Source organism: Erpetoichthys calabaricus, chromosome 2 (assembly GCF_900747795.2).
Source record: "Erpetoichthys calabaricus chromosome 2, fErpCal1.3, whole genome shotgun sequence".
In the NCBI taxonomy this organism is placed as follows: domain Eukaryota; kingdom Metazoa; phylum Chordata; class Cladistia; order Polypteriformes; family Polypteridae; genus Erpetoichthys; species Erpetoichthys calabaricus.
Genome location: NC_041395.2, coordinates 325096919 through 325123649, shown reverse-complemented (window position 1 = coordinate 325123649; position 26731 = coordinate 325096919). Strand labels below are relative to the sequence as shown.

The window sequence follows — 26731 nt, the reverse complement described above, 5'->3', positions numbered from 1 at the left end:
GCTTTCTGTACTGTAGTACTGTGCGGAGCAATAGAAAAGCGCTTCCCACGTGAATAAACGTGTGCTGTATGGCAAACTCACGTCTTTGCCTGTCTGTGTGAGGTTAGGGCGCCCCTGGGTTTCCACACCTGCTATAAACACATCACTTTGGAGAAGTCTGAGGTGACTGAACTGAGAAATATTTCTCTTAATTATTACATATTTAGCATACTATCTGAGAATCCTTTATATTAACAAATAATTTTACTGTAATGTCAATATACCACACTGCACAGGGCTGAATATCTTGTCAGCTGATGCTTTCCAAGAGTTATGAAGACCAAAAGTAGTCTTTATTTAGGTCTTGTTACGTAAGAGTAAATGAGCAATAGATGCATTTCTACAGTACCTAAAGTGTCACCATTTTTTCCTCTATTGATTTTTAAGTAAATGGTTGCATCTGTTATGCTATTATTTGTTTCATTGAGTAGCATGCCACTGTAATGCTCTGGTTTTTCAAAAATAAAAGAAAAAAACAAACATTCAAAGTTATTTTTAATTAAAACAAATTACTGATTAATGAAGTAAAACAGAAGTATCTTCAAAAAACTGTCACCACATGAGCGCTTAGATATAATCTTACAACATCTCAGCAATATACAGTAAGTGCCGAGAGAAACACAAACACCAGACATAAATGTGACAGAGCAACTCCAAACTTATTATCATCTACTTTCATTTCAGAGGATCAATTTCTATTTTAACTATATTAATAAATGATTACAACAGCTTGTAAAATTAAAGTCTCTACTACATAAAAATGAAAGAAATAAATGAAAAACACTGCAGTTAACATATGGGGCACACTGGTTCCTTTGTAAAGCACCTTGTGCTGGTATTAATCTTGGAATATGATACAGAAAATAATCACCACTTACATCCAGTGACCAATGTACTCTTACAATTTTAGCAAAGAAAGCTTAAAAACCCCTGAAACGTTACTGAAGTGCAGCGGTTTTAGGTATGATGCTGGGAATCTTGGTAACTGTTTAGTTTGGATCATCACTACAAAGATTTGTTATTGTCCTGAATCTTAGAGTTTTCACCAAGAAGCTTGTATTGATGTAAGCACAACATAGGCAGGGCCAAATTAAACTTCGGGCTCAATGTAATAGTCAAGCAAGTGTGTAAAAAACACCCCCCTTACCATAGGCACTGTATATGGGGGTAGGGAGGCAGTACCAGAGCAATACTAGAGAAAAATGGCTTAAATTTCAGTTTTGCTATCAGGCTGCAGATTTATCTCAAGGGTAAAAAACAACATGTTTAAGAATTCTTATTCCTAGAACTATAATCATTTTGAATTCTATACTTGAAGGAAAGCTGCTTAATTATTTTTGTACTATTAAAAATAATCTTCAGTGTGTGTACTTATGATAATACTGGTTTTAGGTGCATTGGCGATCCTAAATTGTCCCTAGTGTGTGCTTGGTGTGTGGGTGTGTGTGTGTGTGTGTGTGTGTGTGTGTGTGTACGCCCCCTGCGGTGGGCTGGCGCCCTGCCTAGGATTTGTTCCTGCCTTGCACCCTGTGCTGGCTGGGATTGGATCCAGCAGACCCCCATGACCCTGTGTTAGAATACAGTGGGATGGACAATGACTGACTGGTTGTTAGTTGTTGTGTCTTGGCTTACTTTCTTGAATCTGTGTAACAGCGTCTTATGTGTTGTAATTTTCACTTGCAAACAAATTTCGCTGTGAAATAAAAAATCTACCTAACCTAAGGATACTTATAGAATGCAGCTAAAAATAACTTAATTTCAATTTTTGGCACATACCGGACTTTTTTTATTTGACTACTTTACTTAATTTTGCAAGGAAACAACATCTGATTAAGTGAAGCTAATAAAAAGGGCAGACTCAGTTATGGAGCGCACTTTTGACTGACCTGGAGATAGTAGAAAATGAGAGAATTAAAACAAAACTGTGTGTCATTATTAACAATGCTGCACATCCTCACTCTGACATTAACATTGAGGGCTTTCAACCAATGAATTATTCAGCAGAAGTGTGTCAAGAAACACTAATGGAGCTCTTTTATACCAACAGCAATACAGCAATATAATGTCTCACTGCGACTGCCTTGTCAGAAGCTTTTCTTTCTTTTTAGTCATTCTGGTGTGTGTTCAAACAGTGTGTGTGTGTGTGTGTATATATTTAACAATCTATCTATCTATTTATTTATTTATTTAAAGAGCTTCTATAAACAGCCAAAATTTCCCACTGGGGACAAATAAAGTGATATCTACCTAAGTGAATAGACTGTGAAAGCCAAAAAATACCCTCTATTTTATTAACTTTAACTGGCAGCTACAGTGCACTCCATAATGTTTGGGACAAAGACATATTTTCATTGATTTACCCCCTCTGCTCCACATTTTAAAATTACCAATCAAACAATTCAGACATGATTAAAATGCACATTGCAGACTTAAATTTAAGGGTATTTGCATATATTTCACTCACACCGTGTAGAAATGACAACACTTTTCAGGAGACCATAGTGTTTGGGACACAGAAATGGTAGATCCATTAAAGCAGTTGTCATATTTAGTGATTTGTCACATATCCCTTGCATGCAATTACAGCTTCAAGTCTGCAATTCATAGAAACTCCAAGTGCTGAAGATCTTCTCTGGTGATACTAATGCTTACAGTTAGGTCTATAAATATTTGGACAGAAAGAACTTTTTTCTAATTTTGGTTCTGTACATTACCACAATGAATTTTAAATGAAACAACTCAGATGCAGTTCAAGTGCAGACTTTCAGCTTTACTTCAGTGGGGTGAACAAAACGATTGCATAAAAATGTGAGGCAACTAAAGCATTTTGTCTTTGTAAACAAAACATTAAGCAGGGCCCTGATTAACCACTCAAAAGTAATTATAAAACTGTGGCCTAGTGGAGTCTGATACACACAAGCATCCTCACTAAGCCAAAGAAAGAGAAATTGCCTCAGGGAAACCCCAACCAATAAGTCAATTCTATAAAATCAATATATAAACAATCAAATATTACCATCCAAAACATATGAATGTGATATACATCATCACTGTAGCCTCCAGTTTAATTAGAACATTTTAAATATCAGTCACAGCAAAGTGAAATTGCCAACAACATCATTTCTGCAACAATTCCTAGTTCATGATTCACCCAACTTAATTGTTCTAAATCAGTTTTAGAAAACTGATGGAAGTATTTAAACCCTCTTCCCTTTAAGACATTATGCTTTTTTCTGTTATTATCAATTTTGTTCTCTCGCTCACAGAATTACTGCCTTTACTGAGACCTAAACTGATTAGGTTCAGACATTTTATTTGCTTTTATTTATCATTGAACAAATTAAATCAGAGCTCTTAGCCATGATCAATAGTCCTAACTGTGTTAATATTATCACAGTATGTGTGGGGAGAACAGCACTGAGCTCTTGGGATTACTTGCAGAAGGGTACAATTAAATAAATGTATCTTAATCACCTATCACCCTCTAAAAACCTATCTTTATACTTGTAGGTTATAGAAAAAAATTCAGGGATATTAATAAAAACAGGAAATGCCTATAGTAGAGCTATTAGGCCCTACGTTTTGGAAATTTGTTATCACTGAAATCACCAACCAAAATATGCAGAGATTTATTTTTATTTAATCAAGCAAAATTAATTGCATGAATCAAGTCAATGCAAATTTTATTGAAAAGCACAGTAATTAAGAATAAAAGATGTAAAGCAAAGCATGAAAGGTTTCTGAGTATTTGGTAGTAAAGTATGAAATAATATCAGTAAGGTGGGCACTAACAGTCAAAACTGCCTTCAACATTCCAAGGTTTTCAAACGCTAACGGATAACCAATGTGTTTAATCAAGGATGAATTTTCATTCGGATTTATAAAGTGACAATTCCTGCCAATGTACAAAGCTAACTGGCAACTGGATTTTGCTCAGTGTACGTCTGTACATATATTTCGTGCTACAGATGGTATGTGGTCAATGGTTAATACCCACTTCTACTAAACTGTTAAGACAGCAGAATTATTCATACCAGGATGAAAGGAGGACTTCTTGTTTATATCAGTTTCTGAGAAAATGTTGCAAACACAGAAAAATAGCCACAAAATGAGGGAAAAGCGATTCATTCTGGGGTAGGCTTAGTCATCATCCAGTATGTGCTCTGCCAGAACAAACAAGCCGTCAGCTACACTATATTGCCAAAAGTATTGGGACGCCTGCCTTTACACACACATGAACTTTAATGACATCCCATTCTTAATACATAGGCTTTAATATGGAGTTGGCCCACCCTTTGCAGCCATAACAGCTTCAACTCTTCTGGGAAGGCTTTCCACAAGATGTAGGAGTGTGTTTATGGGAATTTTTGACACTTCTTCTAGGAGAGCATTTGTGAGGTCAGGTACTGATGTTGGACGAGAAGGCCTGGCTTGCTCGCAGTCTCCGCTCTAATTCATCCCAAAGCTGTTTGTTCTATCGGGTTGAGGTCAGAGCTCTGAGCAGGCCAGTCAAGTTCCTCCACACCAAACTCACTCATCCATTTCTTTATAGACCTTGCTTTGTGCACTGGTGAGTAATGATGTTGCCATCCCCAAACTGATCCCACAAAGTTGGGAGCATGACATTGTCCAAATGGCTTTGTATGATTGGCTTTCCTTTCCCTGGAACTAAGGGGCCAGACACAACCCCTGAAAAACAACCCCACATCATAATCCCCCTTCCACTTAACTTTACGCTTGGCACAATGCAGTCAGACAAGTCCTGTTCTCCTGGCAACCGCCAAACCCAGACTCGTCCATCGGATTGCGTGATTCATCACTCCAGAGGACACGTCTGCACTGCCCTAGAGTCCAGTGGCGGTAGGCTTTACACCACTGGATCCAACACTTTGCATTGCACTTGGTGATGTAAGGCTTGGATGCAGCTTCTCGGCCATGGAAACTCATCCCATGAAACTCTCTATGCACTGTTCTTGAGCTAATCTGGAAGCCACATGAAGTTTGGATGTCTGTAGCTATTGACTGAAAGTTGGTGACTTCTGCACACTATGCACCTCAGCATGTGCTGTTCCCGCTCTGTGATTTTACGTGTCCTACCACTTCACTTATCAATGTCCTTGAGTGTGTGCTTGCATGTGCCTCTGTGTGCATACATGTATATTTAAATTAATTATGTTATCTCAACGCAGTGGTAGCGCTGCTGCCTTGCAGTTAGGAGACCCGGGTTCACTTCCCAGGTCCTCCCTGCATGGAGTTTGCATGTTCTCCCTGTGTCTGCATGGGTTTCTTCCAGGTACTCCGGTTTCCTCCCACAGTCCAAAGACTTGCAGGTCAGGTGCATTGGCAATTCTAAATTGTCCCTAGTGTGTGCTTGGTGTGTGTGCCCTGTGGTGGGCTGGCGCTCCACCCGGGGTTTGTTTCCTGTCTTGCGCCCTGCGTTGGCTGGGTTTGGCTTCAGCAGACCCCTGTGACCCTGTAGTTAGGATATAGCGGGTTGGATAATGGATGGATGGATGGATGTTATCTCAAGAACTACTCATGTAAAAAATTATGCAAAGCATAACTAAACAGAGCAGAAAAATCCTGGTTAAATTAACAATCTTTATGGTTGTTATTGTTAGAAATAGGCCATACTATTTTTGAAGGATATAGAGACCAGGCTGGACCAAAAACAATATGCCTGGGTCCTGTAACAAGACACAAGAACATAAGTCTCAGCGTTCAGGGTGGATTTCTCAGAAACCACCCGGTCTGCTTTTTTGCATCTTCCCCAGAGTGTAGTCATCCAGGAGTTTACACAAATAAAAAAGCACAACATTTTCTAACACAATTTGTAATTTTAACAAATGACAATCGATTAAGATTTTCCACAGACAAACACATCAACACCATTCTAAAATCAACTTGTATCAACGTTTTAAACATCATAGAATCAGGGTTAACTCAATAGTGAACTTTCAACCCCATCACCAAACTTTCATTTACAGTATGTGAAACTAAAACCATTGCTTATGCCTTCATTTTGATGTTTTACTCAAAACATTTGAAGTGGATATTATGGATTAATGATATATATTTAAAATTTAAAAACCATCCTTGTATGAAAAACCACAAAGCAAATCTACCATAAATAGTTTATTTTTTTTCAATATCAATTTTTTTCAAAGCTGTTTCGAGTTGCTTGTTTTAATAATAGTAAACATGCAGACCAACCTAAAGGTGGCCTCAAAAGCAGGCTACAATTTCATGTTTACCCTTAAGCATGCACTTTATAGGAAAAGCTTTTCACAAAAGAATAGAAAAACTCACCACAGCATTCCACAGGTGTATGGGCAATCTACTAATATACTATATATACAGGTGCTGGTCATAAAATTAGAATATCATGACAAAGTTGATTTATTTCAGTAATTCCATTCAAACAGTGAAACTTGTATATTAGATTCATTCATTACATACAGACTGATGTATTTCAAATGTTTATTTCTTTTAATGTTGATGATTATAGCTGACAACTAATGAAAGTCCCAAATTCAGTATCTCGGAAAATTAGAATATCGATTAAGACCAGTGCAAAAAAAAGGATTTTTAGAAATGTCGGCCAAGTGAAAGGTATGAACATGAAAAGTATGAGCATGTACAGCACTCAATATTTAGTTGGGGCTCCATTGGCCTGGATTACTGCAGCAATGCGGCGTGGCATGGAGTCGATCAGTCTGTGGCACTGCTCAGGTGTTATGAGAGCCCATGTTGCTCTGATAGTGGCCTTCAGCTCTTCTGAATTGTTGGGTCTGGCGTATTGCATCTTCCTCTTCACAATACCCCATAGATTTTCTATGGGGTTAAGGTCAGGCGAGTTTGCTGGCCAATCAAGAACAGGGATACCATGGTCCTTAAACCAGGTACTGGTAGCTTTGGCACTGTGTGCAGGTGCCAGGTCCTGTCGGAAAATGCAATCTGCATCTCCATAAAGTTAGTCAGCAGCAGGTAGCATGAAGTGCTCTAAAACTTCCTGGTAGACAGCTGCGTTGACCTTGGACCTCAGAAAACACAATGGACCAACACTAGCAGATGACATGGCACCCCAAACCATTACTGACTGTGGAAACTTTACACTGGACCTCACGCAACGTGGATTCTGTGCCTCTCCTCTCTTCCTCCAGACTCTGGGACCTTGATTTCCAAAGGAAATGCAAAATTTACTTTCATCAGAGAACATAACTTTGGACCACTCAGCAGCAGTCCAGTCCTTTTTGTCTTTAGCCTAGGCAAGACACTTCTGACGCTGTCTCTTGTTCAAGAGTGGCTTGACACAAGGAATGCGACAGCTGAAACCCATGTCTTGCATACGTCTGTGTGTGGTGGTTCTTGAAGCACTGACTCCAGCTGCAGTCCACTCTTTGTGAATCTCCCCCACATTTTTGAATGGGTTTTGTTTCACAATCCTCTCCAGGGTGCGGTTATCCCTATTGCTTGTACACTTTTTTTCTACCACATCTTGTCCTTCCCTTCGCCTCTCTATTAATGTGCTTGGACACAGAGCTCTGTGAACAGCCAGCCTCTTTAGCAATGACCTTTTGTGTCTTGCCCTCCTTGTGCAAGGTGTCAATGGTCGTCTTTTGGACAACTGTCAAGTCAGCAGTCTTCACCATGATTGTGTAGCCTACAGAACTAGACTGAGAGACCATTTAAAGGCTTTTGCAGGTGTTTTGAGTTAATTAGCTGATTTAGAGTGTGGCACCAGGTGTCTTCAAAATTGAACCTTTTCACAATATTCTAATTTTCCAAGATACTGAATTTGGGACTTTCATTAGTTGTCAGTTATAATCATCAACATTACAAGAAATAAACATTTGAAATACATTAGTCTGTGTGTAATGAATGAATCTAATATACAAGTTTCACTTTTTGAATGGAATTACTGAAATAAATCAACTTTGTCATGATATTCTAATTTTATGACCAGCACCTGTATATATATGTGTGTGTGTGTGTGTGTAGCAAGGTTGACTGCCAGACTCACTCATCAATAAAAGCACTATTTTTTTGTTTAGCTAAAAAGCTGAAATTTGGCAGGATGGTACTATCTAGGGCAATAGCTGTACACAATGAAAGGACTTTTCAATATATCAATATTTAGGGGTAAACAGAACAACTAAATGCCTCAAAATCTCATAAATGCCTTGACAGATTTGATTGAAATTTGGTGACGATATAGAAAAAAACAAATTAGCCAAAACGTTTTTTTTAATTTGTGCATAATAATAACGCTCTAAGAGTGGGACATTCTAACACACCACATTCTACGTTTTGCCACAACACTAACAGCAATCTCATAAAGTAACGGGGCGTGCCAGTTTATCTACATGAAGGCCATCTGCAGGAGAAAACTGAAAGGAGCAAAGTTCGGCCAAGTTCAAAGAACACACATTTAGCAAGTGCTTGCCAGGCATTGGGGCTGCTACCTTAGTCAATTTCATGCAACTGATCCAGAAAGAGAGGTATTTAATATATATTAAACCCCTTACCCCCTTCATTTTAACTGCACCCTTGTGCAAATGCTGACATGGGAACTACAACTCTCACCAGCCAGTGCACTGATCCAGAAGATTTAATCAGCACTTACAAAGTTTTCAAATAAGAGTTATCAATAATAGCACCATGTCATCAAAGGCAGCAACTAGGGTGGTAGTTTGAACAATGCTATTCAAATTTACTTAAAAAAAATTGTAGTTCAAAGGCAAAAGATGCCATTAGATTGTCAAAGAACCATTCTTTAGTTTACCTGCATGAATTTTGGCACTGTGTTACTCTAGGCACGCAATGCAAAGCTACAGTATTTTACTGATCTGTTTTTACGCTTCACTTCCAAGAACAGCCGTTTCATAATTTTGAATGGTTATTAATCTTCACTAGTAAAACTTACAGCCAGATCCCTTTATTTCTTTGTGTGTTTTTTTTTCTTTCCCATTACTCGTCTACAAGTGTACTAAGAGCAGTTTTTCTAAACATGTCTCCTGTGCTATAAAAGTTTCATTTTACATATGATTCTGTCCAATTCACTTTTAAATCAGAGATCCCGGGCTGTTGTTAAAACTTAATACCTCCTCATTAAAGCAAATGGAAAACAACACATTATTGTGATTTTCTTTTTATTACTACGCTATAAAGCCCCAATTTTAAAAAGCCTCGTCACCCAACATGCCTTGACCCATAATTAGTCTCATCTTACGTAGCTGCTGGTTTGATACATAATGACTAAAACAATAAAGTGTAATTAAAAATATTCAAGTCACTACCTTTATTAAAATACTGCTGTCCCTGTAAAGGATAAAAATGCAGATAAGACTGTGCAGACCCTGACTTGGTACTGCGACAATTCCGTTTTTCTGAGTGAGCCCACAAGTGCCAACTGGCTTTTTTATTCTGAATGCCGTGATATAAATTGGACCTTGCCACTGCCTGCTGGACACTTCTAAAATAATAAACCAAGTCCACCTTCAATCTGCCTGCTTCTTGTCTGTTCTTTTACTTCTCTCACTGTTCCCTCCCAGTTGCTGTCTTACTAACTAAACCTGTGTTTCTCATGATATTAAACTGCTTTTCCTGTGCCTATTTAGAAGCAAGACACCTCACCCCAGCTTTTTTTATATGAGAAAGTAAAAAAAGCACATACAAACATAACCTGTGGAAATGTTAAGCCAAGTTTGAATATATTTGAATATTTACTTATTTAAAAATTGAATGTTATTTTTGGGCTAATTTGACAACCCTATTAGCAACTGCTGTGTTTTTTTTTCCCCCTCAACCACTTAACAATTTCACTGTCTCGCTAGACTACAGCATTTTTCTTAAAGCAGTTTTCTCAACCTTTGTGGCCTTAGGACCCAGTTTTACCTTTTTATGTTCCTTGATGACCCAACGAAAGCATCTGAAGTGGTGAGAGTTTCTCCCTTTGTGAATTAAACACAATTAGAACAAAAATTTTGGTTGCGGAACATGCACTGATACAATGCATTGCCAGACCCACTGCACTCAAATGGAAAGGAACAGTGTGAGGGAAGGGGTCAATTTGATGAAATGAGCATAGTTAGAAACAGAGAAAAATCATAAAGTGTTGTTGATCACTTCAGTGAATCAGAGGTGTGTCATATGTGACAATAAATCTAAGACAAAAAATGTAGTGCATTCAGTTTATCAGTGCAAAGCCTTGTACTATATTTTTGAAAAAGGCAACATTGATGATCACCTGCAAATCATCATTAAGTTCACAATACCAATCAACATTCATCATTAAGCTCTATTTGAAGATAAAAACAACAAGGAAATAAAAGATGGAAAAAAACACTGCATATTAACCAATGGGGCCAAGCCACGATTGAACAGAATGAAGCACGATTATTTTCTATAGTTGATGGTAATTCAAATTCAACAGAATATAATAAGTAGAGAACAGGCTATTGCTTTTCATTGAGTAAGAAATGAGACATGTATTCAAATCCACTGTGTCCTGGGGCAGTACTATTTTAGGCTTTGACACTAAGTATCTATCTATCTATCTATGAGTTTTGACAGTTTTAGCTTTGAATGAATCAACCCTAAATTTACCTTTGTAATATTACTGAATACTGCTTTAATACAGAGTTCTGCTACGCTGCAATCTCTTTCACACCAACACCATCAAGGACTGTATGTAGTATGTTCAATAGTAAGCACCTCAAGTGAACTAATAATAATAGCCCCTGGCAAAAAAAATAAAAATATTGTATACAGAAAAGTAGTTACACAGTATGTCCGATATATCCAATTAACCAATAGCACTATAACTGAGGTCCACTGACTTAGAAAATTGTAACAAACCACAAGTTTGATATAAACTGCAAACAAATTGCTTCCTTCAAATAATTTAGTTATAGCTTATTCAAAACACGACATTTTCCATTTTCATTTTTCAAAGACTTTACTAGGACTTGGTATTCTCTAACTTTCTTTTCTCTGTAATTGCTATAACGTTCCTCATTAAATTATACTATCGTGTCATCTAACCACCTCAATTTACTTTTCTGGTTCATCTTTACTGTACACTTCCAGCTTATTTTTTTTATAGCAATAATGTATTGAACAATCTTGCATGTAACATTTGTATTGTAAAATGTAATTTTGTTTGCCTTGTCAAGGTATACTCCTATGAAGGGTGGTATACAAAATAATGACTGATCTTCACAGAGAAAAATATAAAGGGCACTTATGTTTTTTATAAAATATGGTCAAATCAACTATGGCCACTGTGTCTGGGGCTCCATTAGCTCTTCCACAGCAATTCTTTAACCTTCATTTATTTGATATTTGTAAGAAAGCATCATTTTAAGAATGAATAAAGAACACAATTCAGCACAGATTAAGTAAATGAAACAAAATATTTAATATGAAATATCAGCCAACATGGAAGACAGCAAGTAGTCACACAACAGGCATGCAAACACTCGTGTTAAGTACAGTGCATCTGGCCACTAATCATAGTACTGTCATCTAATGCATTCTTAGTTAAGAAAGTGAATATATTTACTTTTCCTCAACTTTAGGAGGCACCAGAATACCCATTCTTAAAACCTTCTATTCCGATTCTGTATGTGATATCGGAAGAGGTCTACTTTCAAGGAAAAGAACCAGAACTGATATAATACAGTCCTTTAAATCATGCCCTCCATCCAATAGTCTATCAACTTTGCTGTAGTTTTCTCAGGCAAAGAATATTATCTTTGATTGAAATCCCACTAACTGATTATGATATCTGTGCCAGAATAGTCCAAATTAATACGGTCGTGAATATTATGCAAGGCAAACTTCTATTCATGTAACTAATAAAAAAAGATGCCTAGAAGAAGTCAGCAGGAATGAACAAGTCATCCAAAGAAATGACAAGACAGGGATCACTTAAACTAACCCGTCTGCTATACTTACTAAATCCTTCTCCTGTATGTGTCAGTGCTGGATTAATTTTTTTTTTATTTTTGCTATGTTTGTATTGTACCCGCCAGTTTCAATATTTAGTCTGTATCACATTCTCTTTTGTACTTTAATATGATGGTATTATATAACCAGATCATTAATGAAAACATTTGAGCTTTGCACATTAAACTCCTTCCTGACACAAGAGGAACTACAATCAAATAAAAAATCCATCTCAATTATTCTCAAATTATTATTAGTCATTTCCTCACAAATCCAACTTATGTTCCATCTTCTGAACCTGTTTCTTCGATCAGAGAATCATATGAAGACAGAGCTTATCCAGGCAATGTTGAGCAGGATGCTAGTTAATAGTCGGTAACATTCACAGACAGGCCCATTTTCAGTCATAAATGAAACAACACACAAGAAAAGCCCTGGGAACAGATAGAGTCAGTCCTTGAGTTCATAACGCCTGAGCTGACCAACTTTGTGGTATCCTATTTCACCTGTTTAATTTGTCCCTAAAGCCCCAGCAAGTGTCGCTGCTGTGGAAAACATCCTGTATTGTCCCTGTCCCAAAGGAGCCAGGTGCCTCTTCACCTAATGACTACAAACCAGTGGCACTTGCATCTCTCATCATGAAGGCCTTTAAGAGACTGGCCCTGGACTATGCGAGTCCTCTTGTGTTCTATCACCTGGACCCACTGGAGTTTGCCTATAAGACAAAGATTGAAGTGGAGGATGTAATTATCTATCTGCTCCATGAGGTTTATTCTCACCTGGACAAAGCTGGGAGCACAGTGTGGACTGTGTTTTTTGATTTCTCCAGTGCCTTCAATACCATCAGGCCATCCATGTTAAGTGGTAAACTCAAAAGAGATATGCAGGTGGATGAGGCCTACGTTGTCCTGGATAATGGACTGCCTGTCGGGTAGGCCGCAGTCTGTGAGACTCACGGACTGTGTTTCTGATGTGGATATGAGCAACACTGGAGCACCTCAAGGAACAAGTCTGTCTCCATCTCTTTTCACTCTGTACGTCTCAGACTACAAATATAACACCAGGTCATGTGATTTGCAGAAATTCTCAGATGATTCTGCACTTACAGGGTGTATTGATAAACAGGGGTGAGAGAGTACAGGATTCAGGTGGAGAACTTTGTTTCTTAGAGCAAAGAGAACAGTCTGCAGTTAAATCTGCAAAACCAAGGAACTGCTTATTGACTTTCACCACACCTAAGAGCTTCTACATCTAGTCACTATTCTAGGTTTTGATGTAGAGGTGGTACACTCCTACAAGAACTTGGGGTTCCAATTCAACAACAGATTGGACTGGTCTCATAAAACAGAGGAACTATATTGGAAACAGCAGAGCAGGCTTTTTTCCTGGGAGACTGTGTAATGTGAGTAGTAACATCCTTCACATCGTCTACAACTCTATGATGTCGAGTGAGATCTTGAGCGCTGTGGTGTACTAAGCTGGTAATCTCACTTCAAGAGAGGCCCACCAAATCATCAATCTAATAAAAAGGGCAGCATCGGTTATGGGAAGCACTCTGGACCCCTTATAGGTAGTTGAGGATGAGAGAATGAAAACAAAATTGAGTGCTATTATGCACAATACTGCATATCCTCTCTGTGGCACACTAACACTGAGGACTTTCAGCCAATAAAAAATTCAGCAGAAGTGTGTCAAGAAATGAGACCGGAGCTCCTTAATACCAACAGTCAAACGAGTCAGACGTTTTCTGTCTTTTTAAATATTCTTCCTTTGTAGTTACTCTGATGTATATTCAAACCATACTGTGTGTGTGTATTTATATTTATCTATTTTTGTATGTATTTATTTATTTAAAAAGTATGTGTGTATATTTATATGTATCTGTCTACCTATTTATGTATGTATTTATTTATAAAAAGAGCTTTTGTAAAAAGCAATTTTCCCCCTGGGGACCAATTCTGTCTATCTATAACCTAATACAAATGAAGTTCACAGAGAAAACCTACATATACATACAAATATATTGTAAACTGCATATAGACATCAGGTTCTATTTTTAAAATGAAAATTTTAAAATAAAATGAACATTTGACAGTTTTTTTTTTTCTTGTTGTAGAGAAATGGCTGTCTGCTTCTAGTGTTAAAGTGCTACCTGTAGGACAACTGCAGCTCCCACCTCCCTTATCCCCCTCCAGAGACTGTGCATCACCATTTCTATTCTGCCTTAAAATTCTCAAAAATCTGCTCAAATATTTTTTTGACCCAACACTTGGATTATGCGCAGGCTCTCTGATGAACTGTTTTGTTTAATCTTGTAGCTTTACTACGAGTCCAAAAACAAACACACCTTAAAATAGAGGTGAAGGACAAACTGCATTAGATAAAAAAACAGCACTTAGTTTTGACTTTTAATACTGATTTGTCTTGTTGAAACAAATGGCTGTCAAGACACAAAAGGACAGCACATCAATATCCCCAGAACAGGAGTATCTATTTACATCAGGATCTTGGCAAACGTCTTGTCTATGACGGAGAGCTTGGCTCTTCAGCAGTGTCCAGGTGGTTTAATTCAAAGAAAAGATCCAGTCTGGATGTCTTGATGAATTCCAACTAGACATCACTTAGATGTTAAGTACTGTGACAGAGAGCTGGCGAGCAAGCAGCAGGGTGTGCGAGCTACTCTTACTATCTTATTGAAAAACTATTTACAAGAATTACTCCAATAAATGATATAACATCTTATATGCCCTTTCTCCCTATGTTTCTCCATAACCATTTCGACAAGTTCTTGGCTATGTAGATGATGTTGTCCTTGACCTTCAGCTCTATATTGTTTTGTAAATTGTCTATGAATATTTATATTACAAAATGGCCTTGCCTCAAGCATTAAAATTATTTGTATCTAGTGTATGGCTGCATGTATTAAGTAAAAAGCTTTTAATACCACTAGGCAAAATACTTTTGTGTTCAAGCTTAAGCTGAGAGTGTAGGGAAAATAGTTACATGTCTGTATAGCCATTAACAAAACAAACAAAATAAAGAGTGAGGCACCAATTATTGGTTAAATTCATTGTGCACTACAACTTACCCTTGTGTTAACCTGTTAAACACAGTACCAGGCTGTCAGTGTTTACCTATAGGCAAAATTGTAAAGTGTTGTTTTTTACTGTGTAATGAGAAGTTAACCACTCCAGATGGTGACCAGGTGTTAAGCATCAATGCACCCAACTACATAAGCAAATGTTACAAAAAAAAAAAAAAAAGGAAACTTTCACCACTTTTTTACGTTTTGCACTTCTCCAAGGTGCAGATGAAATCTTCAATGTCTCTCCTTAATTGAATCATTCTGGGACATCCCAAGTATGCATGAAATTTTTAAAAATTGCTCTTGCCAAGTTACTGAAAATTGTAGCCAATAGTAATACTTTAGGAATTTTTTTTTTTTTTTTTTCAAACTGGTGAACTGAGATTGAAAAGTGACTGAGCAGGTGGGCTGCTCAAACGTAAATAATAAAGATAATGATTTCAAAGAATGATTAATTCTGTTCATTTCAAAATTGGGAATTGATCAGAGGACCCAAACAAAGCAGGGCCCAAACTACATTGTAATCAGAAAGCATTCTAACCCCATAACTAGCTGCACACTTTAAAGTGCCGTAGATTAAATTTTAATATATTACATTACATAATACAATACATTACATTCAATATCCCATAAAGACAAAGTAAAAATGTGTTTTCAATTAGGTTTGCAAATTTATTGAAAAACAATAATTGAAATATCTCATTCATTCACGTACTCAACCCCTTAATTCAGTACTTTGTAGAAGCCCACTTAGCAAATCCAGCTTTAAGTCTCTTTGGGTAAGTCTCTATAAGCTTTCCACACCTGGATTTGGGCGGTTTATGCCATTCTTCCTGGCAGATCCTCTCAAGTTCTGTTAGAATGGATGGGAAGGGTCTGTAAACTGCCATATTTAGGTTTCTCCACACATGGGATTTAAATCTGGGCTTTGGCAGTGCCACTCAAAGACAGTCAGAGACTTGTCCAGAAGTCATATCTGCATTGTCCTGGCAATATGTATCTGGTCACTGTCATACTGAAATGTCATCCATCACCCCAGTCTAAGTTAGTGCGCAGGTTTTCTTCAGGGACTTCTCTTTATTTGGCTGAATTTCTCCTTCCTTCAATTCTAAGCAGTCTCCTTGTCCCTGCTGCTGACAACTTCCCCACAGCATAATGCTGCCTCCAAAATGCTTCACCATAAGGATGGTATTAGACAGGTGATAAGCTGGGCCTGGTCCTTTCCAGACACAGTGCTTGGAGTTCTGCCCAAACAGTTCAGTTTTTGTCTCATCAGACCACGGGATCTTTTTTCCTTTTCCTTTATTCTCAGAATCCTTTAAATACCATTTGGCAGACCTTTCCTGAAGAGAGACTTCTATCTGGCTACTCTACCATGAACACCTGACTGATGGAGTGCTCCTGAGATAACTGTCCTTCCGATAGGTTATCCCATCTCAGCGGAGAGCTTCTAAAGCTCTATGAAAGTGAGAACTGAGGTCTTGGTCCCCTCCCTGACGAAGGCCCTTGTTGCCCAATTACTCAGTTTGGCTGGATGGCCAACTCCAGGAAAGGTCCTAATGGTTCCAAACTTCTTATGCTTCACAATAGTTGAGGATACTTACAGTGTTAGAATGGGCTTTATCACAACAGTTGAGGATACTTTCAGTGTTAGAATGGGTTTTATCCCCTTACCCTGATTTATGCCTCACCACAATTTGATCACAGGGGTCTACAGAGAGTTCTTGGGATGTCATGGCTTGTTGTTTTTATTCCTGACATGAAGTGTGAATGGTGAAACCTTACATACACAGGTACACACATATGTGCCTTTCTAAATGATGTCCAACCAATTCATTTTGTAACAGGTGGCCTCCAATCACATTCTAGACACATCTTAAGGATTACTAAAGCAAACAGGAAGCATCTAGCCAGAATTTGGACTGCCATAGCAAAGGGCCTAAATACTTCTACCAATGAAAGATTTCACTTTTTGATTTGTATTACATTTTATAAAATTTGCAAAACTTTCTAAAAACTTGTTTTCTCTTTGTCATTATGAGCTTTTGAGTGTAGATTGCTGGGCAAAAATGGCAAATATTTTCATTTAAAATTACATCTACAACAAGTGCGGAGGACTGAAAGGGTCTGAATATTTTCAGAATCTACTGTACATATGAACTGTGATCAGATATAAGTTTCAAGACCAGATTTTAAGTTGGTTTATTGGAAGGAACAGTATAAATAAGAAGAATGCTCCACATGGGATGATCAGATGAGTGATTATTTTTTGGTTTATGTTAATGACATAGATTCAGGCATAATGAGCAAACCTGTGAAATTTATAAATGACGCCAACATTGGAGGGATTGTAAACACTTAAGGGCAATAAATACTGTTTCCATTGGGCAAATATTTGTAACACACAGTGGGATGTAGTCAAGTGCAAAGGCTTGCATGCACACAAAAAGGTAATTATTTGTAAACAAAAGAGCGGTGAGCCCAACACTGACCCCTGAGGGACCTCAATTCCAACATCATCTAATTCTGATAGAAAGCAAAGGGTTATGGTGAGGGGAACCCTGACTCTGAGCCAATTTTGCACCCATCTACACACTACATCCTGAACTCCCACTTCTTTAATTTGATCTCTAGCTTTTCTTAAGAGGTGTTACCAAAGGTTTTCTGAAAATCAAAACAAATTACATCATATGCACCTTCCTGATCGTATCCGTTTGTTGTTTCCTCAAAGACTTCCAGCTTATTAGTGAAACACAACCCCCCACCCCCCCAGTGTGAACCCATGCTGACTCCTCACTAACACATCTGTTCTTGCCATATGAAGCTCAACCTTTTCCTTAAAAATTCTATACATTAATTTACACCTGATTAATGTTATACTTATCAGGCTAGAGTTATTTGAATCCACCCGATGACCCTTTTAATATAATGGGATAATATTTTCAGCCTTCCAGTCCTTAGGAATTTCCTCACTGTCTGAATATTTTAATTCCCCCTTGAATATTCCTAATACTCTTCACCTCCTCTTAGACTATTCTTTTACTACTAAAATACTGAAAGAATCTTTTCCTCAGCTTTTACCTTTTCTGCAATATTTCTAATTGCCTTTAAGCTCTCCTAATATCATTTTTAACAGTTGCTCTCATATGTCCTACAGTTAGTGCTGGATACTTTTGCCTTGTTCACCTCATGCAGCTATTAATTCCTTTGCTGCTTCTTTGTAATCTAATTATTTACCCACAGCAGAGTCTTCTTTCATTTCACAGATAGATAGAGAAAAAAAAAACTTATTTTTGTCCCCAGAAGGAAATTTGGAAAATTTAAACTTTTTAAATCTGTTCCAATGCTCCTCAACTGTGTCCGCATTTAAAAGTCAATTCCAGTAAATCCCTTTTAGATTTTGCCACAGCTGCACAGAAATTGCACTACAAAAGTTAAACTTCACAATTATAGTTTTTGCATATGCACTCTGATTTAACACTGTCAAAGGTATCTTATATATAAACATCTGTGCGTGGAAGTGTGTGTGTGTTTGTCTGTCTGGCCCAGAAGTGAGAGGTGGAGTCTGGGTAAGGCCTCCACCGCCGAGGAAACAGAAAACTTGCTCAGCCACTAATAACATAAGCGAGGCGAGCACATCAGCAAAACAAAACCTCCGAAGAAAGACAAAGTCGCTTAGCCACTAATATCGGCAAAATGGTATCCCTTTTACTTTTCCTCCTGCCACTAATGCACAAGTGATGCGAGCACGCCGGCAAAACGAAACCTCCTACAAGAGAGATGCCCAGAGTAGTTCCTTTCAATTACCCGACATCTCTACATTTCAATTTTTTTCTTATGATTTCAATAGTTTCTAGAACCCCAGGCTATTTACAGCACAGGCTTACACAGCTAGTTACAGTATAAACACTAGAACCTAATTGCTCAGTTACTAGGACTGCCACAATAACCCACAATAAAACAAAAAAATATATATAATTTTATTGAATACAAAAATATATCTCTCTATTATAAAAGGAAATCCTGGGACGAGACTTTCTCTGAGATAATTTCATCACCCGCAAGACGAGATTTTTTGCCAAGAGATTTTAACAAGTCCCGCCCTCCTCTCAAACATTTACAACCACGCCCACGGTCCAATCACTTCTCATTCATGTGAATGCTATTGTCAGACACAGTTCCTGTGCTCTCAGTGCCAAGCGGGGTCGGAAATAAAAGACAAAGAATAGAAGACAAAGTAGAACATTGTATAGAGGTTCAAAAACGTTGGCATGATACACATGCAGAGTAAGTCTCAAAAAACTGATAGTAAAGATCGCATTAGCCCTAACAAATGGAAATTATTACTTGGTGAAATAACGGAACAGCAAAAAGAGATAGAATATATGGACATAGGTGATATGACAGAAGTATGTAGTTATTGTTCAGTTTTAAACTTTAAGTCGGAGACTTGTAGATCGTTTAATTCATGTTACCATCAGGGAAAAGTAGTGTTTCTTCCCAATGAAGAGGCCTATCTGCAAGAATTAAAAGATTTGTTGTTTGGTGAAAGTGAAATCCACATACGTGAGCGGCAGAGATGCAAAGTAGCTGGGGTGTAGCGCAGGCAAGGTTGTTGGCGAGCGAAGCAAGCAGGTGGCAAAGCCCCCTACTACAATATATATATGGCAAACTGCTTCCTTTATCTCCCAGTACCTGCATTGGATTTCAAGAATCACACATTATTTACAAAAACAGAAACTAGGATTAAACTGAAATACTGTAAAGGCTACAGTTATTACTTATCTTATTTAAGTGATAGCAGTTGTGGGCAGGTTATACTACTGCAGTGGAGAGCATGAATTATCAGGGATGTCAATTAACTTTATATTTTAATATTTAAACATGGCAGGCAGGAAGAAAAAAAATCCCTTCGGCTGCTGTTTATTTTGAAAAGGACGGGTGAGGTGATGATCTCTACTATCGGTAAAAGTATAATTAATGGCTAGCCAAATAACCATTCTATAACCCTTACAGGTACTTAAGCGTCAAATTAATTAGAATGCATAGTCCTAGCAGCCAGAGCAGCACAGCTTCCTATGGCTTTCAAGTTGCAAAGAGTTTGATTGTGAGCTGCTGTATCTTTAAATCAATTTTTTAACATACTTATTCTACTTAACAGTTCATTGCCGAAATAATTTTCTCTGTCTACCATAGCAAAACTATAAAGCAAGCAAAACTTTAAAAAAATATATGAATTCTTCCACTTTACATCATAGTTTTTAAATGATTACTTTTTAAGTATTGCATATTTGCTATAAAGCTCATTTTCTCAAGTGTAGCTGTGTGCATCAGCCTATACCTGGAATACTAAAAAATTTAAAGAAATGCTGCACCACTACTCAGCAGTAATGTGAATTTGAGTTTATCCTCTTTAGTCATTAAACTCCAGCTGTCTGTTGGCAGGAGAGATGATGATCATCAGTGCACTTTTCAACTGAGTTCTTGCTCATATCAGCTTGTGCTGCATGTCTTTCAAATGGGGGATGTGCTTCCCTGTGTTCTGTAGCCATGACTTCCTGTTGAAATATAAATAAAGACTTCCCTGGATTTGAAAAATGCATCTCAAAGAGTTTTTGGGTTTTTTTTCTTTTTTTGCCAGTGAAAGCTGTAGAACAATGCACCCCCCCCCCCCCCCCACACACACACACACACCCACCCCCCAAGCGTGAACAATAGCTCTTTGTGATGTCTCCCAAAACATTTGCATTGTGAATACATTTAGGATGCTTTTAAATGGGAGGATATACCTCAAAGTAAAAATCCAGGTCTCAAAGCTCCTACAAAAGGATGAAAGAAATAAACACGGGGCATAGGAAGGATGCTACTGTATATGCTACTTGTGCTTAATTTAACTTTTCCAGGGTAGGAAAACATTTTGCATTCCTCAGATTGGCCAAAAGCTGCAGTTGCATCTAAAGCTCTCCTAATACTGTCAGATCACATTTCATTAATTTGTTCATTTTTAATCATACTAAATCCAGTTTAAAGATGCTGGAAGCAGCCATCTATCCCAGAAACACAGCTGCCTATCCATCACTGAGCACACTCACAGACATAACCACAACAATTCCACTTTAGTGTTGTCAATCAACCAAACTCACACATTTTTTTTTAAACAAGAGAGCAAAATACAAGAAAACCAGAATTAAAAAGGGAATAAGACACGGACATGCAGGGAATGTGCCAATTTCATACAGATAATGGGCCTGACACAAACACAACTCTGGAGCTATGAAGCAGCATAGACAACAACTGCACCAGTGTCAGTCAGTCATTATCCAACCCACTATATCCTAACACAGGGTCATGGGGGGTCTGCTGGAGCCAATCCCAAGCAACACAGGAAGCAAGGCAGGAACAAATCCCGGGCAGGGTGCCAGCCCATCACAGGGCACACACACACACTCACACCAAGCACAATTTAGGATCACCAATGCACCTAACCTGCATGTCTTTGGACTGTGGGAGGAAACCGGAGCACCCGGAGGAGACCCACACAGACATGGGGAGAACATGCAAATTCCACGGAGGGAGGACCCGGGAAGCGAGCCCAGCTGCGCCAGGGTTCTACCCTTTAATCATTCTTTTATATTGTGCTTTCACAGCACTTCACACAACAATAAAGAATATAAATATAAAGCACCACAAGAAAACTACACAGATAATAATAGTAATAAAATCCATCCATCCATCCATTTTCCAACCCGCTGAATCCGAACACAGGGTCACGGGGGTCTGCTGGAGCCAATCCCAGCCAACACAGGGCACAAGGCATGGAACCAATCCTGGGCAGGGTGCCAACCCACCGCAGGACACACACAAACACACCCACACACCAAGCACACACTAGGGCCAATTTAGAATCGCCAATCCACCTAACCTGCATGTCTTTGGACTGTGGGAGGAAACCGGAGCGCCCGGAGGAAACCCACGCAGACACGGGGAGAACATGCAAACTCCACGCAGGGAGGACCCGGGAAGCGAACCCGGGTCCCCAGGTCTCCCAACTGCGAGGCAGCAGCGCTACCCACTGCGCCACCGTGCCGCCCTAGTAATAAAATAAATCTACAAAATACTCAAACACAAGATTAATCCAAAGATCTTAAAGACAATATAATTTAAAACTACAAGGCAAAATTTAAATCAATTAAATAAATGAGTCAAGTGACAAACAGAAAGATACAGAATATTTTAAATATATATTGAAAACAAAAGAGGGGCAAAGACCCTTCTAAACACATTATGCTGAAACAAACTTGATAACTGACCACTGTGAGTTTGAGCCAGAAATTTGCAGTCACAACATTATTATCAACTTCATGATTTCAGTCCCAACAGCAAGAAAAAAAACTAAAGGTGCAAGACACACTCCACATTTTAAAGAGTATACTAAATCTCGCCCATTTTCTGAGCCTTTTTTTTTTTTTTGGGTAGGGTTAGGAGACACAGCCAACCTGCATGGGACTGAGTATAAGGTTGGACCAAAACTCTTGTTAGAATGCTAGGCTGTTGAAAGAAGTCACTAATCCACCCTAACAGTATAACCAAGTGTCCCAATAAATGCCAGCCACATGAACACCATACAAACATATACGCTTACACACAACAAGCCGATTACCCTAACTGTAATGAACTAAAAAAAATAATTCTATTAAAAAGTCCTTCACAATGCACATTATCACAAATAGCTTAAAACACACAAAAAAAAATACTAATTGAAGTAACAAGATAAACCATATGATCATTTACAAGTTGTAATATGTATTTACAATACATAATACAAATACAGTATGTATTAATACTACATGTCATCCATCCATCCATCCATTTTCCAACCCGCTGAATCCGAACACAGGGTCACGGGGGTCTGCTGGAGCCAATCCCAGCCAACACAGGGCACAAGGCAGGAACCAATCCTGGGCAGGGTGCCAACCCATTACTACATGTCAACTAAAACAAAATACTCAAGGATCTGATTATTGAGTGCAGCCTCAAGCCTACAACCCAGGAGATTTTGTTTAACATCACGCTTAAACATTAAGAATCCATACACTGTAATTGATTGCAGTTCCTCACAGGCTAGAATTCACATGTATTCTGCATGAGGAAGGAACTCTACTACAGAATTCATGGGTAGTTAGCATGCAGATTCATGAGCACAGGTGTAGTTCTTTAGCACTAGAGCAGAGCATTTCTCTATCCTAAAAAACATATTGGGCGTACATGAGCAACCCCATTAGTCTACACAAGATCACTTACAAGTGATACAGCCAGTGATAAATGTAACAAAAAACAAAAAAAAAATCAAAATTCTTACATTACTGTGAAGATTTTTTTAAAAGACATGATTACAATCATTGCTGGCATCACTGGTATGTATGACAGCAGATATTTCACACAGAGCAGACTGCACTTCTTTTATTTAAGTGATAGCAGTTGTGGGCAGATTATACTACTGCAGTGGAGAGCATGAATTATCAGGCATGTCAGTTAACTTTATATTTTATGGCAGAACATTTGTCTTTTGCAAATGTTCTGACTTACACAGATTTGCAAGATTTATATGCTCAAAGTACAAGTAACTCAAAATGTTTTGTCTATTCAATGTAAAAGCTGCAAACCAGTTTAGCAAGATCAAAATTATGGATGCATATCCACTAAAGCCAGCGTTGTATACAGCCCAATGCTTATGCATTAGATAATAATTAAAGACTGTATCTATGATAAGGAAACTGTTAAGTATAAGAAAGATGCTACCTGGTTAAATTCTAATACTGTATTTACACAAGCACTTAGGAACACCCATCCATTTTCTGATTGTTTTTTTCTTTTTGCATTATTGGATGTTTGTAAACTAGAACCTATCCAAGCAAAATATGCCAAAATGTACTGGCTAACTCTGGGTTTAACACCAGCCTCGCCCATAATTGGGCACAATTCTATACACTGGCATACTCATTCATATCAGGGCAATCCAGATTTAACAGGTAACACATATCCTAACAAGGAACACCCATCCATTTTCTGATTGTTTTTTTCTTTTTGCATTATTGGATGTTTGTAAACTAGAACCTATCCAAGCAAAATATGCCAAAATGTACTGGCTAACTCTGGGTTTAACACCAGCCTCGCCCATAATTGGGCACAATTCTATACACTGGCATATTCATTCATATCAGGGCAATTCAGATTTAACAGGTAACACATATCCTAACACATATCCTTGAGATGTCAGAAGATAAATGTGTGCCTAGAAAAAAACAACACAAACACATGGAGAACATGAAAACTCCCCACAGATAGTGATCAGGGTGGAATTCTAACCCAGGTAACCTACAAGTCAAATAACCACAGAATATGTTAAAATACTTTATTCTTCTTCCATCCACACATTCATTCAACACTCTTACCACACTTTTTGTGTCAAAAGAAGCCAAAACAGTATCCTGACAATACTGGGTTAAAGATGGATATCAAAATAATATTAGAGGAAAAACTGTTTTAAAAATTCACACAGATACAAAATATGCAAGACTCATAATATGATTGGTCACCTGGTACTGAGATATTTAGACTGCAGTGCTTATGACTGCACCAAAAGAACATTCACACAAATTATACATTAAAAAAATGTGGAGAAAGTAAACTTGGGGAAAAAACTCCACACACACTGACATCGGGCCAGGCGTTTCAACCTAATAATACAATCACATTATTTATGAGGACTGGGTGGCACCTCACAGTGCACGGACCACTTATGGATCTCCTGAATGGGTCACCTTCTGTGTATGGTTTTGCAAGTTCTCCTGCCTCTGGCAATGTTTTTTCCTCCAGGTAATCTAATTTCCTCCCACAGCCCAAACACATGAAATTGTCTCTTACAAGTGAGGATTTGTTACGTACACTATTGACAGACTAGCATCCATTCCAGTTTGTGTAATCGGTACTGGAATATCGTATTTAGTTATGACAGCACTTAAGTCTAAAAAAAATAAAATTTGATCTACTACCAATATTGAGGCATCTATGTCTTTGATGGAAGTAAAAAGATCACAAATGCGAACGGGTTAGAAGTTCCACACTTCTCACGCAGTGAACTCTGAAGGCACAGCGCCCACAAGCTCGCTAGAAAGCACGTCTACCTGCTAGTAAACTCTCATTAATGACAAGACAGAGGACGGAAAGGCAAGCCTACCGAGTTCTCAGCCTGCACTGGCAAATAGTGCGCCGAGGACCGTGGACTGTTCCAAATGGTCACAAAACAGGCGGGGGTCCCCACGGCTGGGGGTTGGGTTTGCCCGGTTTGTGTTATTTCACCTGGAAGTCATTGAGCGGGTTTTGCTGCATTGCATCTTTCTCTATGGCGCTCCGTGCGGGGGGCTCTCTTCCCACACTCACGCTGACCTCTTTGGGAGTAGGGGGATCCATTGTACGATCTCCCCCTTCTCCTCTTCTTCACCTTCATCACAAAAATCACAAAATCGCACACTGCGGACAACACTAACAGAACTGCTTGACAAACTTGAATCAAATAGGCGGGCGCGTGTTGCTAACTGCATCTCCTCAAAGTTCCGCACATCAGCGCAGCGTCCCGCTAGCCGGTTGCCCTCTCCCTCGACTTACCTGCAGTGCCGGTATCAGTCACGCACTCCTTCTCCGTCATTGTTTTTCCTTCGTGTATCTTGTGATTTGGAAGCCTCCGCTAGGAATCAAATCCTTGAGTCGCGTTGGGAATGTAATGTTAGAGCGCACTCTGTCCGTTTCTACCGCTGTATGTCTCGCATTCGCCAGTGTCGCCACACACACTTTTCCTTTCTCCTCATGAGCCTTCCTGCAGATGGCGCGGTCCCGACAACTAGCCCGAGTCTCCGCACGCCGCGCGAGCTCACCGGCCGTACTGCGGCCACGCCCCTCGTTCAGAGAGCGCGCGCAGTGACCGTTGAGCGACTGCAGCCCGTCTATCCCAAGCTTCGACCACGCCTCTCGGCCTGAATGCGCGCGCTCGTCTCCTACTGTCACTGCAGTGCAGTAGCCCTCTTGCCGCCCAATTCACTCACCTCCTTATTTTTCTTCTCATGACATCTCCGCAGATGCGCAGGGGAGTGGCAGCCTTTCTTTTACGTGCCTCGTTCTACAGGTTTCCAGTGTGATCTGCAAGGATGTTTTAGGATCTGCTTTTGATAGTGAATACCAATACAAAGAACCTTGCAAAGTGCGTCATTATAGTTTATAACTTTGCAAGAATCATTACTAAAGCTCATTCTGAAAAGTGTTATGTAAACTAAAGTTTAACTGTTATCTTTAGTGTTTGATTTCTAAAGTATGATAGATTATGAGAGAGTTCAGCATGATAAAATATATGCTATAACCTATGTGAGATTCTTTATTTGACCTTCACAGGGGGCAGCACTGAGTACATTGTAAGAACCAATTGTGCACAGGGTGCCCCTCTAGTCCAGGGCACACTCACTCACAGCTGGCCCATTTACAGATCCCGATTAACTTAGCAGGCACCTCTCAGGGAGACAGTGGGAGAATCTGTAAACTCTTCTCTGATTTACAGTTTGCCACAGAGCCTAATTTCAACTCAGGAGCTCTGAGGCACCCATGTTA

At 38.8% G+C, this 26731-nt stretch overlaps 1 protein-coding gene across 2 annotated transcripts in view; it reads right to left on the bottom strand.

Annotated features, from left to right (window-relative positions):
- Positions 1-26104, bottom strand: part of hspa12a (heat shock protein 12A) — a 183537-nt gene extending 157433 nt beyond the window's left edge. For both annotated transcript variants that reach the window (XM_028796009.2, XM_051923467.1), the window contains exon 1: positions 25742-26104. In XM_028796009.2, the coding sequence (XP_028651842.1) occupies positions 25742-25781 (40 nt within the window). In that variant the 5' untranslated portion in view covers positions 25782-26104. The remainder of the gene's footprint in view (positions 1-25741) is intronic.
- Between the last annotated feature and the right edge of the window lie 627 nt (positions 26105-26731).